Source organism: Paroedura picta, chromosome 16 (genome assembly GCF_049243985.1).
Source record: "Paroedura picta isolate Pp20150507F chromosome 16, Ppicta_v3.0, whole genome shotgun sequence".
Classification (NCBI taxonomy): Eukaryota; Metazoa; Chordata; class Lepidosauria; order Squamata; family Gekkonidae; genus Paroedura; species Paroedura picta.
The window spans coordinates 11,098,499-11,119,081 of record NC_135384.1 but is presented as its reverse complement, the minus strand read 5'-3'; the positions used below and the strand labels follow the sequence as shown (position 1 = coordinate 11,119,081).

Sequence of the window (20,583 nt, the reverse complement as noted above, 5' to 3'; positions counted from 1 at the left end):
TTATTATTATTATTATTATTTGTGGTGCATCTCTCCCTTCCCACCGAGTACCCACAATCGCCCTGTGCACAGTAGGGATTTCAAGTTCAAAAACTCGGTCTTAAATCCATGTTCAAAATATGTGTGCGCTCTGTATAAGACAGGGATTATGAGGACTAGTTGGGTTGCCAGTTGTCAGTCGGGAAACAACTGGAGATTTTTTGGGGTGTTGTGGACCCTGGAGAAGGCAGGAGGGACCTGGAGAACCGGGGCCAATCTGAGAAGGTGCTACTGGCTTTGGTGGACCGAGGGTCGGATTCGGTAAAGGCAGCTTGACGTGTTTGTGTGACCTCAGCTGGGCGCAGAGGCACAGAGTCCCCCCTACAAGGCAGCCATTTTCTCCAGGGGGACTGATCTCTGTCAGCTGGTGCTCAGCAGTAATGCCGGGAGATCTCCAGGCCCCATCTGGAGGTTGCCTAATCTGGGCATGGGTCCCTTATTCCAGATTAATGCATCTGAAACAAGAGGCACTGAACACACGAGGCAGGAATGATGCTCCGGCTTAGTTCCTGTTGGCTTTTTCTCTTGACGAGTCGCGCCTTCAGGCAGAACGGATTTCTGTGTAGCTCAAAAGCTCACTGCGTGTCCATTTTAGGATGCCGAAAGGGCGTTTTGCTTGTACAGAGACACTGGATTTTTTGGGAACCCTGTTTTGCTTTCCGTTCTTGGGGTTATCTATCGAGGCATCAAAACAAAGCAGTTGAGGTGGTGGGTGATCCCTCTGAGAGGGAACAGAAGAAGAGCTGTTCTTTTACATCCCTCTTTTCATTACCCAAAGGAGTCCCAAAGCGGCTTACAACCACCTTTCCTTTCTCCCCACAGCAGACACCAGTTGTGAGGTCGGTGGCGCTGAGAGAGCTCTGAGAGAACTGTTCTGCGAGAACAGCTCTCAGAGAACTGTAACCGGCCCAAGGCCGCCCAGCTGGCCGCGTGTGGAAGAGGAGTGGGGAATCGTACCCAGTTCTCCAGATCAGTCCGCTGCTCTTTAACCAGAACGCCAGGCTGGCTCTTGAATGAAAAAGGAAAGATGCCACGGGCTCTATTCCCCGAGGAGGCCAGCCGTCTGTGTTTCTGCAGCCGCTGTTCTCACTGGAACCGTCTGCCTCGCACGCTCTCCAAGATGCTGAGCCAAGAAGGGGCCTCCCCGCTTTTTCCTGCCAGTGGCTGCGTGGGAAGAAGGGGAGGGGGGTTGCCTCTTCCTGCTGGAGACAGAAAATTCTCTGGCCCAGCTCTGCTGTTTTCCTGCCCCCCTGCCAGAAAGTGGCAGCCCCGATGGTGTCGGTGAGGGGAAAGGCAGGAGGGGAGGAACCTGCAGACCATCCTCCGTATTATTTCTAAAAGGCAAAGAGAAGATTTGTTATTTATTTATTTTATTTATTTATTTACCCCGCTTTGCACTCCCCGAAGGAGACCCAAAGCAGCTTACAAACACCTTTCCCTCCCTCTCCCCACAATGGTTAGAGGCGCGTGTGGGTGTGGCTGAGAGAGCTCTAAGAGAGCTGCTCTGTGAGGACAGCTCTAAGAGAACTGTGACGGGCTCAAGGTCCTCCGGCTGGCTGCGTGGGGGGGAGCGGGGACTCAAACCCAGTTCTCCAGAGTAGGGTCCGCCGTTCTTGAACCACACTGCCACGCTGGTGAAAGAACTTGAGAGCAAAGCAGCCAGGTGAGAGTCAGCTGAAGTTTTGTGGTGGGCAGAAGGCCGTGGAAGGTCGCATTGCCTCCTGCAAGATCATGTGTTTTGCATGCAAAAGGTTTCCCCCCCCTCCCCTTGGTGTCTTCAGTTTGTGGATCTCCGATAGCAGAGAGATGAAACAGCGTTTGTTTGTTTTTCTGGACATCCACTGCTAGTCAACCAAGAGCAGTAAGGAGAGATCAGCCCAGGGAAATTTGGGTTCAGGTTCCCTAACCGGGTGACCTCGGATTGCAGTAAATGACCACACAGGGTTCTTGCAAATTCTCCTTGGACTAGCATAGTAAAAATGTAAACAGAAAAGAGAGGTCAGTTGAACGCCATGTAAATTCAAGTTTGTTTGCTTGTTGTGCGTCAGAATTCCCCTGTGCAGATGCAGAGTGTTTTTCCATGACACTTCCTCACTTTAATACGCGTCTGAGGTTAGAAGGGCAGATTTCCGGGCAGTTTGGAGCCCCAGACAATCTCCTTTTTAGAACATAATGCACTCAAATATTCCCCTTTCCTGAACATGTAAGTTTTGAGTGGGGCAGAAAAGTTAATTTTGAAGGGTCGCAGCGCTTGATCTCCACCCTCACCCAACCCATTCACACACAAACGATAGATTTTTGGAAAGAGCCATTCAACCCTGTAGATCCCCTGTACCTTTTTTAAAAAAAAAAATCAATTTTCACATTTCAATAACCTACGCCTGAGTAGATCTTCCGGCCTCCATCCTGCAAACTGAGCCGTACCCTAATCCTCCAGTTTTCCAGAACGTTCCGAAACAAAACAAGCAAAAGCCGCCTGTATTAGCAAAGTCATTTGATCTGGATTCTGGCACAAGGGCGAGTCGGCTGATTCCCCCCCCTTTCTCCCAGCGGCCATTAAAAATCCCCCAAAACACTTTGAAAGAGAGTTCCAGCCTTAGGTGTGGCTTCAGTTCACGCCAGCAACTGGTAGGCACCGTGCGAAAGGGGGCTATTGTGCCTCTTTATTAAGTACAGTTGGAAGATTTGGAATAATGGCTGCCTCTTTCGGCTGGCCCCCTTCCCTCTCTGCCCCCCCCCCCCATTTCCTTTGCTGGGTGGAGCTGCGGAAGGAATGAGCTCAGAGTTGTTAATGGAGTCCAGATGGAGCTACAGGCGGCTCGGTTTCCAGGTCTTGGCAAACTCCCAAGCGCTTTCTTTTCGGGCTGCCCCCTCATGCCCCTTGTCTTTCCCACATGGCTGATCTCTGCCGTGTCTGCCGGGCAGCTGGGTTATATTGGGCGCGCCGGTAGGGGGCAGCAGCCGGTCTCTTGGCATGCCGCTGGGCTCGGACCCGCCTGACTTTTAGCTTGCTGAGCAAGGCAGAATTCAGAGAGGGGTCATGAAAAGGGGGGGGCGGCCCTGGCACCGGAGCGGGGTCACGAGTTGTGGTCCGAACGGGAGTGACAAATGGAGGAAGGTTGCGGCACTCCTGTGAGCACTGAACACCCGGCTACAGTACAGTGGGCTGGGATTAAACGGCGCAGCGATGCACATGAGATGTACACTCTCCAGTGGCCGATGGACATCCAAGTCCCCTGTGGCCCACGGGTGCGGCTGGGCTCTAGCCGCTGTCATCCCATGTGCGTTTTCTTTTCTCTCTTCCCAGGAACCTGAGCCGGTGGAGGAATGCGTTCAGAGCACCCTGGCTGCCTTGTACCCCCCCTTCGAGGCCACGGCCCCCACCCTGCTGAGCCAGGTCTTCGAGGTGCTGGAGCGGACGTACCAGCACGACGCTTTGCGCTACACCCTGGACTTCCTCGTTCCTGCCAAGCACATTCTGGCTCGCGTCCAGAGCGAAGCTTGTGTGAGTCTCGGCGTTGGTCTGGCTCTGTTCCTCTGGAGTCCCCCTCGGAACGGGAAATTGCCTCTCAGCGCCGGGCAGCACAAAGGCTGTTTGTTGTGCGGCTGGGATCTCAATACAGGCCTCCTTCTGAGGCCTGAAATGATCTAAAGCTTAGCTCAAGGACTCTTTCTTCAGTCCTAGAGCTGCGGTCCAGAATATTATTGCGTCTTGGCTCCATCACCCACCAGGACAATGACTCCCCAGTGAATCATCCCTGTGTGCCATGCCAGTATAGAAATTATGTGTGTGTATGGGGGGGGATTCTTTGGTTTTAGGGATATGACCGACCCCACTTTCACCACTGCAAAATATAAAGACAGAAATTGGACGTCTGAATTAGTACCCTGATAAAAACAAGTTTCTAGTCCTCAAGACTACAGAACTATCCTTACACGTGAAAGGGTAAAATGTTGGACACAGTGGGGAAAGCTAACTTGTGTTTCTGACAGCCAGGTGGTGACTCTTTGCTCCTTTACAACGTGAAGAGAAGCAGCATGCGTTCTGCAGAATACGCAGATTCAGGCATTTATGCGTCATTTATCCATGTCCCAGAATTCAGTGTTCACTGATGCCGTTTACAACACTACAAGGCCCCTTAGGCTGAGAGTATACAAATCGCCCAAGGTTACCCAGCAGCTTTCCATCCGGGAGTGGGGATTCGAACCTGGGTCTCCCAAACCCGCGTCTGACACTCTTAACAGCTATGCGACACCGTCTGTCCAGATAACTCACCCTTTCCTCTCCTCTCTTTCACCCCTCCTCAGGCCCAGTACAGCGGCTTTGTCTTCTGCCACGAGGGCTGGCCTCTGTGTCTTCGGGAGAAGGTTCTAATACAGCTGGGCTCATTGCCCTGGCAACGCCTCTGCCCCGGCGATTTCTACCTGCAAGTGGTGCCTCACCGGGAGTGTGCCCCCCGCCTGGTCCTGAAGTGCCTGTCTCCGGAGGGCCGTGGGGTTCAGGAGCTGCCCGTGCCCCCGGACTCCTACCCCTTCCTTTTCACCGTCGAGTGGCTCAACGGCATCAACAAGGAACGCCGGGCCGGCCGCCTGGAACGCTGCCTGCTGGCCGACGGAGAGAAGGTGCTGAGCCTGCCCTGGTTGGAGCTGGTCTACCCCCAGTTTGTGCACAAGGACGGGTTCATCGTGGGGCAGCGCTGTCCGGCGGATTTGGCTCCCGAAGTGCTGGGGGCACGGAGTCCCGGGGACGGGCGGCACTCCGGCGGGGAGAACCGGGAGTCTGAGGGAGAATACGTTCACCTTCTGGAAGTCAGCCCCACCCTGCACCAGGGGCCCAGGATTCCCGAGCCTTGTGGCGGCCAGATCCAGACGATGCCTGCCCGCAAGGGACACCACAAGAACCGGAGCCGGCGTCACCGGGCTTGGCTCCACCACAAGTCTGGGTGTGGAGAGAACTTTGCCTTACGCAAGGCCTGCAAAAACCAAGAGGCTGAGCAGTCGAGTCAAGAGAGGAGTGCCCAGGGGGACAGAGCCGAACCACACAGAGCTAACCCTCCCCGGGCCTTGGACCAGATGTCAAAACCCTCCCAGATGCTGGGGAGCCCTGGTTCTAAGAAACCAGTCCCAACCCAGGAGCCCTCTGGGGCTGAAGCACGACCAAGCGTCTCTGGGGCAGCTACAGCGGAGGACGGCGGGCTAGAGAAAGCCGAGCTGCCAGGGTCCGCAAACCGAGATCCCACTCCTTCCAGGGAAGTCAGCTGCGAAAACCCGTCTCCGGCCTCTGTGACTCCGAAACGCACTGCCAAGGGCAACCGGAGGAAAAAGAAAGGTGCGGGGAGAGCTGCGGGGAGCCGAATCAGGCAGGGGGGTGACTCTCCGAACCACGAAACAGGGGCTGTGACTGATCCACAAGATCCAGAAAAGGAAGGGGTCTGCAGTGGCATGGGAACAGGGGATTCTGGGAAGGGAGAGCAAAGCTTTCCTCATGGCGAACAAGCTGTCGGCACCGAAGAGTGCGGTGTGGGCCCGGCCGATTGTGAAGGCCTTGGAGAGAGAAGTAGCGTTGGAGGAGAGGGGGCCCCTGGTGCCGAGGAGGAGGGCCCCGGCGTCATGGAGCTGGCTGCTGGTCCTGGAACACATAGCGATGCCATCGGAGAGCCGGAGGACAGCGCCGGAAAATGTTCTGCTGGCACGGAGGATGGAACCGTTGGCACCGGAGAAAGAAGCATTGGCAGAGAGGCCTTGGAAGACCCTAATGCCAAAGCCCAGGCTGCTGCAGTCGATGGTGGGGAAGGAAGCCCAGGCGTGGAAGAGCAGAGTGGCATGGTACAAGGGGCTGGCACGGAAGAGCCTGGCATGGGAGAGAAGAGCCTCAGCATTGGCGTGGAAGAAGCACCACTGACCAAGTTGGCAGGGAAGGGAGAGCCGAGTGCCGACGGGCAAAAGGAAGCCCCAGATGTCGCAGCGGAACCGGCAACGGAGGACACACGGACCGCCCCTATGCCCGCTCCGGTTCTTCTCCAGCCAGCTGTGGACTGGGGCCTTTTGGGGTCAGGTGCCTTTGCGCTAACAGGTAAGTCGGTGTAAGATCGTGTCTGGCCCAGGGAAACTCAGGAATGGGCTTGCTTTCTCCTGCCGGTGGTCCTTTGAATATAAAGAGAACGTGGGGTCAGTGTAATTCCCATGTTATGACCAGGGGCTCTGGGACTCCATTTACTTGATTGATTTCCTTGCAGGCCGCCTTTCCCATGCAAGGCAGATTGCACGGGCTACAGTCAAATAGCATGAGGCATCTAGTGAGCAATGCCATAGGGCCAGTATGGCAAAAGTTAGAAAGCGTGCAAAAGAAGTAAAAGAAGTATTGGACAGAGAAGGCAGATGGTTTAAGTGGTTTCCCAGTGTGCCTCTCTTTGCCCATGGAAGGCATGGCCAAAGATGAAGCATCTATTCCTTGGAAATCATTGTCCCCGAATTCAATCCATAGTGCTCTTTTCTGGGAAAAACATCCTGTCCCATCACCCTGTGCATAACTGGAATAATTAATGGCTCTTACTTGTACTGTGGTTACATTTATGCGAGGTACCTATTGGGCAAGGCCTGTGACGTCAGTGCAGAGTATCATCGATGCCTTCCCCCAACACAGGAACCCTTTCCCACGCAACTTCATTTGTACATTTTTTATTGGATGCTGACCTCTGCCAAGCTCTGGTGCTGGATCACCTTACGGTCCACCCCACCCCCCGTCTCTGCATTGGCAAGATGGACTCTATCCACCCAACCCTCCATTATGCAGGGATGGGAACACAGCACCACATTTCCAGGTTGGGATTTGGTGCTTACAGAAACGGCTCAACCAAAAGTGTCTGCGAATTGCCCTTAGCACAAGGCCGAGTGAGGCTGCTGTCCCCAGGGCAGACTGTGGCTGCTCTTGTTCTGACCTGGATCGCTTAGCCAAGCCTGATCCCATCAGATATTGGAAGCAGGGCTGATTGTGGCTAGTCTTTCGAGGGCAGGCCTCCAAGGATTTGGATGGAGTTCCTCCAAGGAGCACAGTCTAGGTTTGTGCGGTTCGGTGCAGTTGGGTCCGGTTCGGCCACCTTGGCAATCACCAAAGCGTGAGGTGGCCAGCGCTTTGGAGAGGAGGGGTGGTGTCAGTGCGCCAGCTGGCGGGTGCCTGCGTGCGGCCGCCGGCTGGTGCGCCAACCCCCCCCTCCGCATCGCTTCGCTGGCCTCCTACGCACCGCTTCGGGCTTCGGTGATCACCAAGGCGACCGAACCGCACCGAAGTGCACAACCGTAGAGCACTCTAGGGGTCATGATGCAGAGGCAGGCAATGGCAAATCACCTCTGAACGTCCCTTGCCTGACTACCAGACGATCCTCGGCTCTCATGGCCATACGATGAATAAATAACTGCGGCTGCTCTTAAAGACTGCCGAACGAGAGGCAGGGCTGACCCGTGGGGAACAATCGGCCAGGAAGTACTTAAGCACAAGCCACAATGAAATGAGGAAGACGTTCTTTTGTTCCTTTCAGTGGGGGTTTGCCCAGGATAATTTCCCGGTGAACTGCGCTGTAGATTCATTATAATGTGCTGCTGGGGTGATGCCATTCTGGTTTTCTGCCTGACTCATGCAAAGGATCTGGGCCACCCCTCCATGGGCAAAATGCTCATTTGTTGCAGTCTGTCTGTCTGTCTGTCTGTCTGTCTGTCTGTCTGTCTGTCTGTCTGTCTGTCTGTCTGTCTGTCTATCTATCTATCTATCTATCTATCTATCTATCTATCTATCTATCTATCTATCTATCTATCTATCTATCTATCTATCTATCTATCTATCTATCTATCTATCTATCTATCTATCTATCTATATTATTTATTCTTATTGCCCGCCACTCCCATATCTGTCTTGTAGCAGGTTACAATTATCCGTGTTAAAAGCCCCATTAAAACCCCGTTAAAACAATTCCGGACAGTCATACATATGCAATAACAGGCCCAGGCAGTGTTGGGTGTACCGTGTTTGGGGCAACAAAATATCTTAGAGCTGGAAGGGACCTCCGGGGTCATCTAGTCCGACCCTCTGCACAATGCAGGGGTAGAACAGGATGAGTAGAGTCCATTTTGCCAATGCAGAGACCTGTGTGTGTGTGTGTCTGAGTTGCTGTGCATACACATGGTCCAGGTTTGTATCCCCATATCTTCTCCACCCCCCCTCAAGGTATCTCTGCAAAACTAATGTTTTTGAGCTGCCCAAATCCGCTGTCCTCCAACCATTTGCTGAATGTCATGAGGTCTGAGGCAAGCAAGCCACCTCACGCTGGCCACATCACAACGGTTTGCAGAAACCCAAAACCGCTCCCCTCCACGAAGCCACAAAAGCGCGACTCAAAATAACCCCAGACCCTGATCGTGTTAACAAAAGGCATGCTGCTTTCGAAATGGGAGGCAGACCTCCACGAGGGGGCTCTGATTGGAAACAGAAGCAGAGACAGAACAGGGGAGAAAGAGGGGAAGGGAAGGAGAGGAGAAAAGGAGAAACTTGCTTCAGGAGAACTTTTGTCGCTGACTCCTAAGAACCCTGCCCCCAACGCCTCTCCGATTAAAGCACCAGCCAGATTGTCTTGAACGCTCATGAGCCAGGCCTGTTAGAGACAGCCGTCAACTTGCTCGCTGTGTCTGCGTGTTCAGATTTATTTGCTGTGCAGCTCCAAGCCAGCTATAAAACCTGCACAACTTTTAAAATAATAGTCTAATAAAATGCAAATAAATATTTGAGTCCAATGGCACCTTTAAGACCAACAAAGATTTATTCAAGGTGTGAGCTTTCGTGTTCAGGCACACTTCCTCAGACAATGGAACAGGGATCATAAGAGTACAGATATAAGGAGAAAGTACATTAGTAACAAATTAGTAAACAGCATCATAAGTCCAAATATATAGTATGATCATTTTTTTGCTAGAAAGGCAGTCCTTTGGGTTCAGTTTTCGTTCACAAAAACATGGGGGCAATAAACATGTAAAGTTAGTGATTAGCTGTACATTTTTATTGCCCCAATGTTTTTACTAATGTTTTACTAATTTGCTAGTAATTTACTTTCTCCTGATATCTATCCTCTTATGATCCCTGTTCTATTGTCCGAGGAAGTGTGCCTGCACACGGAAGCTCACTCCTTGAATAAAGAGATCATCTGAAAAGACCCTTAGCGTTGATGCAGATTGATATTTTTAGAGTCAATCTGCAAGCAAGATGCAGTAGACAGGAAAAGTGGGCCCTGGGGGTCCGCGGGAGCTCCGGAGAGGTCTGCGGAATCCCCCCTACTGGTTTAACAGACTTGGCCACAAACTAGGGAACTGGCTGCCTTCAGCCAGAGGGCTTGATGGGTAGGCGGTGTAAAAATCAAAGGGAGGAAGCTGGTTGTGGCATTGTAGGGGGGTCAGGGCTGTCTTCTCTGTGCCTGCCCTTCTTTCCGGCCTACATGAAGCAGAGCCACCATAATAGTAGTAAAGGCAGAAGGAGGGAGCAAAAGGAGGCCGAAGGGTGCAGGGGGTGATATCACTTCTGGTAATATGTCACTTCCGGGGGGCGTGGCAAGGAGGTGTTGCCAGCTGACATTGATTCCAGGGATCCTTGACATCAGAAAATATATTTCAGGGGCTCCTCAATGGTCAAAAGGTTGAACAAGACTGGCTTAATGTGATGCATGGGGATCACTTTGGGTAAGATTTCCCTCACTGGGGAAAAAAATGGCTCAGTTTCAGCCTTATTTTTGTAAATTCTTACGTCAATTCCAGGTTTGCACTCAGTTGTCAGTTACCAAAAAGGGAGGCAGAAATGATGTATCTGTTTATTTTATACTCCACTTTTCTCCCCTGCAGGGACCCAAAGTGATGGACACAACATGCTCTTTTACCCCTGCAAGCTAGATTAAGAGTGTGTGACTGGCACAGTGTCCCTGAGCAGTCTTCCCCATCAGAATGAGGATTCCAATTTGGATCCGCCAGATGCTATTTTGGCATTCTAACCACTGGGACATCAACAGAGATGACCTGAGAATTCCATGCTAGGAAATTCCCTCCCGGGTACATGTGGGCCTGGTTTGGATCGGGGCCTTCTCCCTGCTGCTGTTTCCCCAAACCAAACCAGGTTCCCTCACCAGATTGTCCCACTTTTGGAGGGACATCTGGGGGTACCTGGCAAATTGTACTTACGTTACAAGTAAACAAATATATATTACAATGCTATTTTTGCGTTCTATGCATTCTGTGAAACTTTTTGCTGCTCCATATAGACCAAATTTTTAATCAAGAACTCCCGCTTTACCAATGTTACAATCTGGTCACCTTACTCAAGCCTGGCAGTGGGTCAGAGGTCCACCACATGGGGGTTGTGCTGTGTGAATCAGTCCTGAGTGATCATCCAAAGCCCAGTTATCTGGAGAAGGCCTTCATTTCCAAAACCAGAGAGCTCTGTCTGCATACTGTATGTTGTATAACTTCAGCCGTGGAGCTAATAAATGGGATGTGCTTACAGGAAATGGAATTTTTGGATCCCTGGATTAGACTGCTTTTTCCAACCATGAAAGGTAACATAATGCTGGGAAGATGAGGCAAGGGATTATGTTATGGAGAATGAGCTCAGGGGTTCTTCCTGTGACTTTAGGAAAATGGTTTGTTTTTTTGTTTGTTAGAAGCAGATGGTTTACGTGCGCTGATGGCCCCTGCTGAAATCTGTCCTCTGCGTTCCCGAACCAAATCCGATATCATTATACGCCCCGTACTAGCGGGCAAATGCATGCAACATGCATCTAGAGGGCCTTTCCAAATTGGCAAACTCAAGTTTGGGACCAAGTTTGCTCTTGAGAGAGAGAGCTTCATCCCATCCCGTTTCAGCAGCGGATCAATTCACATATTGTTGTTGTTAGTTGTGAAGTCGTGTCCGACCCATCGTGACCCCCATGGACAATGATCCTCCAGGCCTTCCTGTCCTCTATCATTCCCCAGAGTCCATTTAAGCTTGTACCGACTGCTTCAGGGACTCCATCCAGCCACCTGGATATTATAGAAGTAGGTTAAGCAAAAAAGGAAAAGGTGCAGACCTAAAAATATAATATGTAAATAGATACTGGGATTCTTCTCAATCGTAATAGAATTTGTTCTGATGTCACACATGTTTTTTCCCTGTATCATGATCATGACCATTCTTACTCTCTTTCTCTCTATATTTATATCCCGCTTTTCTCTCCAGTTGGGATCCAAAGCAACTCCCCTCCTCTATTCTATCCTCAGGACAACCACTGTGTGAAGTTGATTACAGCAAGAGAATGTGACTTGCCCAAGGTCCCCCTTCCATGGCTGAGCGGGGATTTGAACTTGGGGATCTTACTCCAGCACTCTTAACCACCACATCTATGTTGAAGGGTTATCACTTGGAGGAGAGCAGAGAGTAGTTCCTGTTGATAGCAGAAGGCAGGGCCAGCAGTAATGGGTTTAAACCTCATGTAGAACAATACCGGTTAGACATCAGGAAAAAAAATTTCACAGAGTAGTTCAGCAATGGAATAGGCTAGCTAAGGAGGTGGTGAGCTCCCCCTCACTGGCAGTCTTCAAGCAGCGGCTGGACAGATATTCATCATAAAAGCTTTAGGATGATCCTGTATTGAGCAAGGGGTTGGCCTGTACGTCCCCTTCCAACTCTGTTATTCTGTGATCTCTCTCTCTGTGCATGTGTGTAACTTCCCTCATAGGAGGATAGAACCACCTTAAGCTCCTTAAGAATGATATAATTCCTTTTCATTTATATCTGTTTCCCCGTCTCTTGTACTGCACGCTTGGAATGACTCATCTGTCCTCTTCCAGAGGACATGAGACTTCCTCCGTGCTTGGCTAGAATATCAGAGTGAATTTTGAGGGAGATGCTCCAAGAGCCATTTCCAGTTGAGACCTCTCAATGGGAATTAAACTCTCATTTGCCAGGAGCGCAACTGTATTATCGACGGAGGAAAGATCAGCAGCACAGAGAAAAACAGAATTTCCTGCGGGTCCAGTTTCATGGCCCACTTCACGCAAGCAAGTAGCCACACTCTGGCTGCAAGAAGGTGTATGTGCGCGGTCTAGTTCTCTTTTGGTGCTTGGCAGGGACCACATGCAAATGTGCAGGACAAATAACTATCATAGTTTTTCCCCTCTGTACAAACTGCTTATTTTATTATGGGTTGTGTGTGTGTGTGTGAGAGAGAGACAGAAATGACCCAGCTTCCAGCCAACAACTCCAAATTATCTTTGTCTACAGCATCTACCTAAACACTTTTGCTTTAATTTGGGAGATACAGTGGCCATCTTGCACTTAAAAAAAAACTATTATCCCAAACTGCTATACAGCCCATGAGCAGGAAATGGCTCACACCCTACCAGCGTTAACCTCAAAGCTGAATAGTGGAAGTTAAAGCTATCTGTGAATAAGTCTGACTCCACATTTTCTTGTTTCAGTGTACCAGCTCAGAACATTTCTAGATTGATCCATAACCAGAATTTCTGGTACTAAATGGGAAACTATCATTGGCCATTATGCTCCATGTATGAAAGCTGAGACATCGTTGTGACCCCGTATCTTTATGGTGCCAATTCTCTGTATGTGTTGTAAACAAATGCAGTGACCCCTGAGTTTATTGTAGTACGTGAAGCGTCAGTCTTGGCTACAAGGTGGCAGAAACCATGGGCATTTACCTAATTCCTGGGAGATTTGGACAGCTACCGAGATTGCTGGTTTGTGGGAGTCAGGCCCGTGGGCTCTCCCGGATTCGGGACAAATTGGTTTAGCTTTATGTTTTCCTTGTGTTTCATCCCAACAGGAGGAACGGACAGGGCTGGACGGTCCCTGCTGACTGTGGTGCCTCAACCTGTTCGAGATGGGCTCCCCCCAGGACAAGAAGTTCTGGTCAACACCCTGAGATACCTGCACTCACTCCTCAGGTAAGAAAAAAAAAGGCCTCCAAGGGAAGAATTCCTCAGATGATTCACAGGAAATACAGAGTGTCAACTTGGCTAGGTTGACTGCTGCATTACTAATGTAAAGAAGTTTTAATTGAGACTGATTGCTGAGATTTCTCTAGGGAAAAAAACCCCAGGATAATTAGTTTGGTGTAAGAAGCAGAAAACTCTCAAGCTGCAGGTGAAGTATCACATTTTTGCAAGTCCAAATTGGTATTGTATTTGGGCAGTTAGGCTGAGAACATTTTCACTATGTGTGTGTGTGTTTCCATATGGCTCATTATGCACACATTGGATAATGCACTTTCAATGCACTTTAGAAGTAGATTATTCTGTTCTGCACAGGACAATCCAGCTGCAAAAGCGCATTGAAAGTGCATTATCCAACATGTGCATAATGGACCTAGGGGAGCAACGCATGTATCATGCACCTCCACTGTGGTCCAAAGGGATATTTTCTAGACTGCCACCTCAAAGGCCAGCTAGGTGAGATCCCTAGAGTGAGATCCCACTGGGAAACTCCTTTCAACAGGGCCCCAGACCCAATTCTGTGCTGTGGGTTGGTGGTCTCCACCAAAACTGGGCCCCTGCTGGCATTGTTAAAAGGAATCCCCCCGGGGGGGGGCTCACTATACAAAATGCCAGCACGTTTTCAGGACCATTTCAGAGATTCCCATCTCATCTAGTTTTGCCCCCAGCATTCTACGTGGATAGACCAAGCCTCAGCTGGTAGCTTTAAAATACCTGCTCCAATGTCTGTAAAGTGCTTTGAACGTTTAGTAAAATCACAGCGGTGTTAATTATGCTGACTGCGGTCCAATAGCCTCGTTCCCATCAATTCTTTTCTCCTCGTGTTCCCCTGCATGGCTTTGTGTGTTAAACATGCATCAGAGCTCCACATGAAAGGAAAACAATGGACATCCAGATGGCGGTCTCAGTTATAACCTTTCTGTCTGTAAAATGGGTCAAAATGAAGGCCTATGGCGAGATCACCATGAGGATAATGTAAAGAAACACTGCCGTGTGATAGTTCCAAGGGCTTAAAAGGGAAATGTCCGGCCAGCTGTCAGATTGGGTTGATGTTGTTCTTTGGGAATGATGCTAGCTCCTGCTAAGTGAGCCTGGCCTCTTGATGCAAACGTTGACCTCTTTTTTCCTTCCTTTCATCACAAACGTTCCAGGAAAGAGCAGAGAGCCTCGGGGATGACTGTGCTCTTGGACCTGAGCCAGGTGGACGACTGGGCCATCCAGGCACCTGTGCTGTTGCCGGCCTTGAGGACGTTCCAGGTATGGAGCTCTCTTTCCGTGCCCCCCCCCCGTTCCTCTGTGGGTCACGTTGGGTTGCGTCTCCTGTTGTGCATCCTGTTGTTTACTAAGATGGAGCGTTTACAGAGTTTATTGACTTCAAGATATTGCTGTTTGTTTCTGATAATGTATGTATACTGGCCAGGTGCTCTCCCCTGCCCACAGCTCTTTTGGAAGGCTATTACAGGACAGTCCCTCTACCTCAGAGGGAGGTGACAACAGCAGATCATGTGGTTATACTGGGAGACTTCAACTGCCCTTGCATTGACTGGGTCAACGTTTCCTTGAGTCACGATTCCTTGACATCATTTAAAAAAAAAGAATAAACAGTCTCTCAAAAATTGCTTCAATGCATGGAAACGTATTGTTTTAAAAAGGGAAAGAATAAAAATAATGAACAAACACAGTATCACATAGCCAGGAGACTCATAGTGTAACAGTTTATGTATTTGTTTATAGTAACTGAATGTGGTCCTCTCTCTAATTTCCCCATTCCAAGCACTCAAAATGGTATTAGGCTAAAGTACTCGATTTCTGATTTCTAAAACATAATAAGACACAGGCTTTGGTGGACCTTCACGAGCCAGCAGCTGTGTTGTTTCAAAGCAGATGTTTCAGGATGCCATCTTCTCCACAACCCTTTATTGCATACAGATCCCACAGATATATCCCACAGATATGGAGAGCCAGTATGGTATAGTGGTTAAGAGCAGTGGCCTGTAATCTGGAGAACCAGGTTTGATTCCCCACTCTTCCTCCACATGCAGCCAGTTGGATGCTCTTAGGCCAGCCACAGTTCTCTCAGAGCTCTCTCAGCCTCACCTACCTCAAAGGGTGTTTGTTGTGGGAAGCGGAAAGGTAGGTGATCATAAGCCGCTTTGAGATTCCTTTGGTAGTTAAAAGCAGAGTACAAAAAAGCAGCAAAATGATCACTGCTTCCCTTGTGGTTATATTTTCGGTATCTCACATTGGGCCTTCCTGCCTGTATCCTGTCACCCCTGGCTTCTGGCCTTTCTCCCTGTGTTCTGTCTGCATGAAAGTGGAGCCTTTTTTCCTTCTTTCAGGAGTCTTCTCCACCCCCTCTGAGTCAGCTGCTGGTGATCTTACCCCCTGATGACCGTTTTGTACCCCACGAGGAGGAGTTGGCCTTGGATCCTGCTGTGGTCAGTTTTCAGTGGGTCAGCCTTGGAGGCTTTTAGGGGAACCTTATATGAAGAAAGCCAGCAAAATGGACTGAACCTTGTAGGAAAAAAAGGACAAAAGGATTGTTTGTCCTCATGACCCAAACACTGCTAATGACAGAACAATTCTGAGCCCGTTATACAGATTATATTCAGTATTTAGAGGCCCCCATGCAGATTTTTATTTTATTTTATCCAAGCATTCCACCCAGCTGAGGTTTGTTAAGCAACTCATCTATTTATTGGGGGGGACGGGGACAGATCACACAACGTACTTCTATACACTTGAGTGCTCTTCAGTTAACTCTAATGCATTTTGGGCTGAAGCTGCTGCTAACCTAGCTGATATATCCCGGAGCTGTCTAATAATGCTGGAAGAGTTGTAAATGGCTGCCCTGCAGGATGCTGCAGAGAAAAAGCGAGACGAAGCTAGCTCACATCCCCTAAGTCACAATAGACATTTCCCTACAGATCTTTGGACAGCGATGTGTGATCGCGTGTTGTGTGACTTTAGGCTGGACAGTACGGAAGGCACTGAGTTACAGAAATGGCCCAAATGAGTCTCTTTCATCTGCAGGAGGTGGTGCTTCTTTCTCTTCCTGAGCTGCCACGTTACGTGGCCCTCGACCAGCTGACTCCCGTGCTAGGTGGGGCCTTGCACCATTCGCCACGCAAGTGGGTGGGAGCACGGCAGGTAAGAGAGACGCAGAATGAAGTGGATCCTTGGGGTGCCCCACAGTGCTCACTCTTGGAACCAAGTGAGTCCCCCTGTAGCCTCACACAGGAACCCTGCTTTTATCTGCCTACCTATGGCCAAACGACACAATATGGGGCCAGGCTGCCATTTTGAAGTTGTGAGTTTCTAGTTGGGAATTCTTTTAAATTGCATTCGCTGGCAGGGGCTCATGGGAATTGTAGTCCATGGACCTCTGGAGGACCGCAGTTTGACTACCCCTGGGTTATGCCAATAAAGGTGTTGGGTCTTAGAGGTTAACCAAAATGGTCCTGGAGGGGAGCGTATGGGCAAAGAACTCCGCCCTGAACTGTTTCACGTTAGAATGCCAACAGGTTGGTGGTTCCTGGCCTGAAAGAAGTACTTCTGGCGTCAACCAGAGACAGGCTTTTTAAAGTTTTGGCTGAATCTTGGTGGAATCAGCCCTGGGCCCTGACAGAACTACTGAATTTCCTCAGGGCCTGTAAAACGGCACTCTTCCACAAGCCTTATGGTTGAGGCCAGTACAAGTAAATAAAATCTCATGGGCCTCCTTCCTTCCCTCTCCAGATTATGCCATTTCAGAGGGATAATCGGGGGCGCTATGGGACATCGATTGCTTTTGCTGTTTTTATTGTATTTTAACCAGAATTTTAACAGGTTCTAAGCTGCCCAGAACCTGTCTGCAGAGAGGGGCGGTCTGTAAATTAAATAAATAAGAATACATAGAACATGGCAGGAGGGGGAGGAGCCCATCCTCCTCCAGTGCTGTAGTGCTTACGGACCAAAATCAGCTGCCTGTTTTGCATTTCAAAGGCTGAGAACTCCCAACTTCACAATAATGTGAAGACACCCATATCGTCTTCCTTGGCTCTTGGTGTACTCCCCCTCTCCCCCTCCTGACTTCCAGATGTGCAAGAATCTCTTCTTCATGTCACCTCATTCAGACCCTGGGTGATGTTAACATCTCCCATAATTCCCAGGTCCTCAGCCACAAGTACTGCGTAATCAAACTGCTGTGAAAGCCTAGAGCAGGGGAGCTGGACTAGGTGACCTTCGCGTATATTCCAGTCCCGCCATTTTGTGATGCCCGCTCTCGTTTTTTTCTCCCCCCAGGCCCTCGAGAAACTGCAGGAGCTCTGCTGTAGCGTCCTTAAAGCCGTGCGTGAAGCCAGCGCTCACCTCCAGGCGGTGGGAACAGCGGCGAGTCAGGAGGTAGGCCTGCTCCAGGATCACCAGGTTCACAGTTGAGCTCCCTGAAGGGGAGCGGCATTGTCAGGACCTCCTGCCGTTTCTATGGCTCCCTTGTGCAAACCCGGAGAGAAAAGCCTTCATCCCTCCTCTCTCATTTGATTCGTGCCTTTATTGGGAGACTCCTAAATTACGGAAAGCTGTTCTTGGTTCACATCTGATTTCCTCTTGTAGTAACTGCAAGCCAGCCTGTGACACTAGACTACATGGGCCACTGGCCTGATCCAGCATGGCTTTTCTGATGTTCTTAGCACACTCACTGCTTTCAGCATCTGACCCCTTGGTGCAAAAGAAGCCTAAAGGTCTTAGGATCTGGGTGGCCCAAAGGGGCTGTGTTGCCCGGCATAGCTCTATACCCTTTCCCCCACTGACAGAAGCCACACGACCCTAATGGCTTTATTCCATTGCCTTGCAAGGATTGGTGGGCTGTTTTGGGCAGGATGGATGGCGATCCCCTGAATTCCAGCATTGTGGGGTGCCTGTTGTTGGGGCAGACGGCCTGGCTTGCTCGCTCCACCTCTGCCTTCCCTCTGCTGCACTCACCGGCATCTCCTCCCCGCAGGAGCCGTTGGCCCAGATCGCCTCGCACCAAGAGACGATGCAGAAACTGCTGTCGGAGCCCCAGCTCCTGGAGCTCCAACGTCGTGGGGGTGCCTTGCTGGCACAGCTGCCTGCGCTGGGGCCACACAGGTAAGGAGCTGGAGCCCTGCCGCAGCTCACGCCCTTCACCCTCTCCCCTGTCCGACTTTATTGACATTTCTCCCTAGTAGGAACCCAAAGAGGCTTCCATTGTTCTCCTCCCCTCTGTTTTAGCCTGACAACAACCCTGTGAGGGAGGTTAGGGTGAGAACGTATACCTCCCCCAAAGAGCTTCTGCAGCAGAGTGGGGATTTGAAGCTGGGTTTCCCAGATCCAGGGGTGGCCAAACTGGCCCTCCAGATGCTCATGGACTACATTTCCCATGAGTCCCTGTCCTCAGCTTCCCCTTCCGTGTCTTGGAAAGCGAGGGCAGCTGCTTGCATTGCAGCGGTGGATGAGATGCCCAGAGGCAGCTTGGCAGTTGATTGGCTGGCTAAGCATGGCGTTATTCTGGGAGATCACAGTGCAAAACAATGGATCAAGCCAACAAGCGTTATGATTAACAGCTTCTAGGTTTATAATGCTTGCAGTTACATGATATACGATCCTTGCACATTCAGTGGACGAATGATGGGGAAGATGCCATGCAGTAAGTCTCCCTTTGCTGGCAAGAATATAAACCGGGAGGAAACAAAAAAGCGATAGACATTAACAATACTAAAATAGTATCCTGCCTAATGTCCATTTATTTTTACAACTGATAATGATACCTTTATTGGCATAAAACAAGTGAGACACAGATACAGTCAAACAGAGCCAATCATTTTTAAAAAATGATTTAAAACATCTTGAATCTAGTACGATACTCAGCTCTTAAAAATTCAGCCCCGCACGATACACAGCCCTTAAAAATTCAGCCCCGAATAACCATTTAGCAGAGATTGAACTGTATCTTCTTCATTTGCCAATTCCTTAGAGAAAAACAGGGAAGGAAAAAGTTCACTGCGAGGGGTCGGTCCTGGAAAGCTGACAATCCAAAACAATATGCTGGGTTAATAGACTTACCTGGCAGGGGAGACACCGTGATCAGTTTTGCAATTAATCTGCGGGGTTCCAGCCCTTCTTTCTCTTCAAGGCTGCTGACAGCAGGAATCAACAGCATTCGCCCCATATTATGAAGCACAAACAAAAAAAGTGGCATATAGTTATGCGATGCAAGCCCTGAAGGACTTGGGTGTTGCTGCCCTTAAGAAAAGCAACCTGGAGAAGTGGCCCTTTTTCCCCCCTGGAGGGGTTGGATATGCAGTCTTCTCTCCACCATCCATTTGACACTCCAGATGGGCCACACAAGCTCCGTAGGACACAATGGCTAGAAGAGAGGGCATTGCCACCTGGCAGCTCCTAAACGTGAGATATGCCCCGCCTGATCCCCCACTGGCATTAATCTGACCCTGGCGAGTTCTTCCTTCTCCTCCTACCCGGATGCTACCCTGTGCAGGGAAGCTGGAATGACCCACTGTTTCTCTCTGTAGCACGGAGACCGCGGCTGTCGCAAAGCTCTACCAAGAGGTGGACGAGGCCCTCCACAGTCTGGTCCAGCTCAGCAACCAGCGGCTGGAGGTGTTGCAGAAAGGGCGGGAAAACACCCAGGTAATTTCCGGAGCAGCTTCTTAAGCACCTGTGAGGAAGCTGGGGTCTTGCGTGAATGGTCGACCTGTGTTTTACTGCCTTTGAAATCTGAGCTGGTGAAAAATCAGTCTCCTCCCAACCTTTGAAGGCCATTCTTCCGTTCCCTGAACCGTGAAAATAAAGCCCAGAGAAATCAGGCAGATATTGTCAAGAAGGGACCTAAAAATCTGTTTTCTTGGTCTGAAGGAAGTCAACGCTCAGGGTTATGCAACTCATGTCCTGCTGGGATTTTTGAAAGGGATGACTCGTTTTTCACAGAACAGAGTTTGAGTCCAGTGGCACCTTTAAGATTAGCACAGTTTTATTCAAGGTATCAGCTTTCATGGCCAAGGTTGGGATCGTTTGCAGCAGTGATACAAAACTTAAAGCTGTAAATACAGGGATACCTCAATATCCACGTGTGTGCACGCCATGATAGGGGAAGTTGATTTTGTCATGTGTGGATCTTGGCCTAGTCGCAGTTCTCTGAGTGTGGTTCTCGCAGAGCAGTTCTCTTAGGGCTCTCTGAGCCCCACCTACCTCTGTTGTGGGGAGAGGAAGGGAAAGATGTTTTACACTGCGTTGGGACTCCTTTGGGTAGTGAAAAGTGGAGAATAAAAATCCAGTTCTTGTTCTTGTTCTTGTTCTTGTTCTTCTTCTTCTTCTTCTTCTTCTTCTTCTTCTTGTTCTTGTTCTTGTTCTTGTTCTTGTTCTTGTTCTTCTTCTTCTTCTTCTTCTTCTTCTTCTTCTTCTTCTTGTTCTTGTTCTTCTTCTTCTTCTTGTTCTTCTTCTTCTTCTTCTTCTTCTTCTTCTTCTTCTTCTTCTTCTTCTTCTTCTTCTTCTTCTTCTTCTTCTTCCTCC

The 20,583-nt window shown here is 49.8% G+C and overlaps 1 protein-coding gene across 4 annotated transcripts in view; it reads left to right on the top strand.

The window, feature by feature from the left end:
• ARHGEF40 (Rho guanine nucleotide exchange factor 40) overlaps window positions 1-20,583 on the top strand; it is a 37,754-nt gene that overhangs the window by 4,284 nt on the left and 12,887 nt on the right. For 2 of the 4 annotated variants that reach the window (XM_077313113.1, XM_077313116.1), the window contains exons 1-10: window positions 1,196-1,320; window positions 3,347-3,544; window positions 4,348-6,112; window positions 12,888-13,008; window positions 14,208-14,313; window positions 15,396-15,494; window positions 16,090-16,206; window positions 17,341-17,439; window positions 18,038-18,165; window positions 19,587-19,704. In XM_077313113.1, coding sequence (XP_077169228.1) covers window positions 1,312-1,320; window positions 3,347-3,544; window positions 4,348-6,112; window positions 12,888-13,008; window positions 14,208-14,313; window positions 15,396-15,494; window positions 16,090-16,206; window positions 17,341-17,439; window positions 18,038-18,165; window positions 19,587-19,704 — 2,760 coding nt within the window. In that variant the 5' untranslated portion in view covers window positions 1,196-1,311. Of the gene's footprint in view, window positions 1-1,192; window positions 1,321-3,346; window positions 3,545-4,347; window positions 6,113-12,887; window positions 13,009-14,207; window positions 14,314-15,395; window positions 15,495-16,089; window positions 16,207-17,340; window positions 17,440-18,037; window positions 18,166-19,586; window positions 19,705-20,583 lie in introns of those variants that run through there. The other 2 variants (XM_077313117.1, XM_077313115.1) reach the window with 2 other exon arrangements.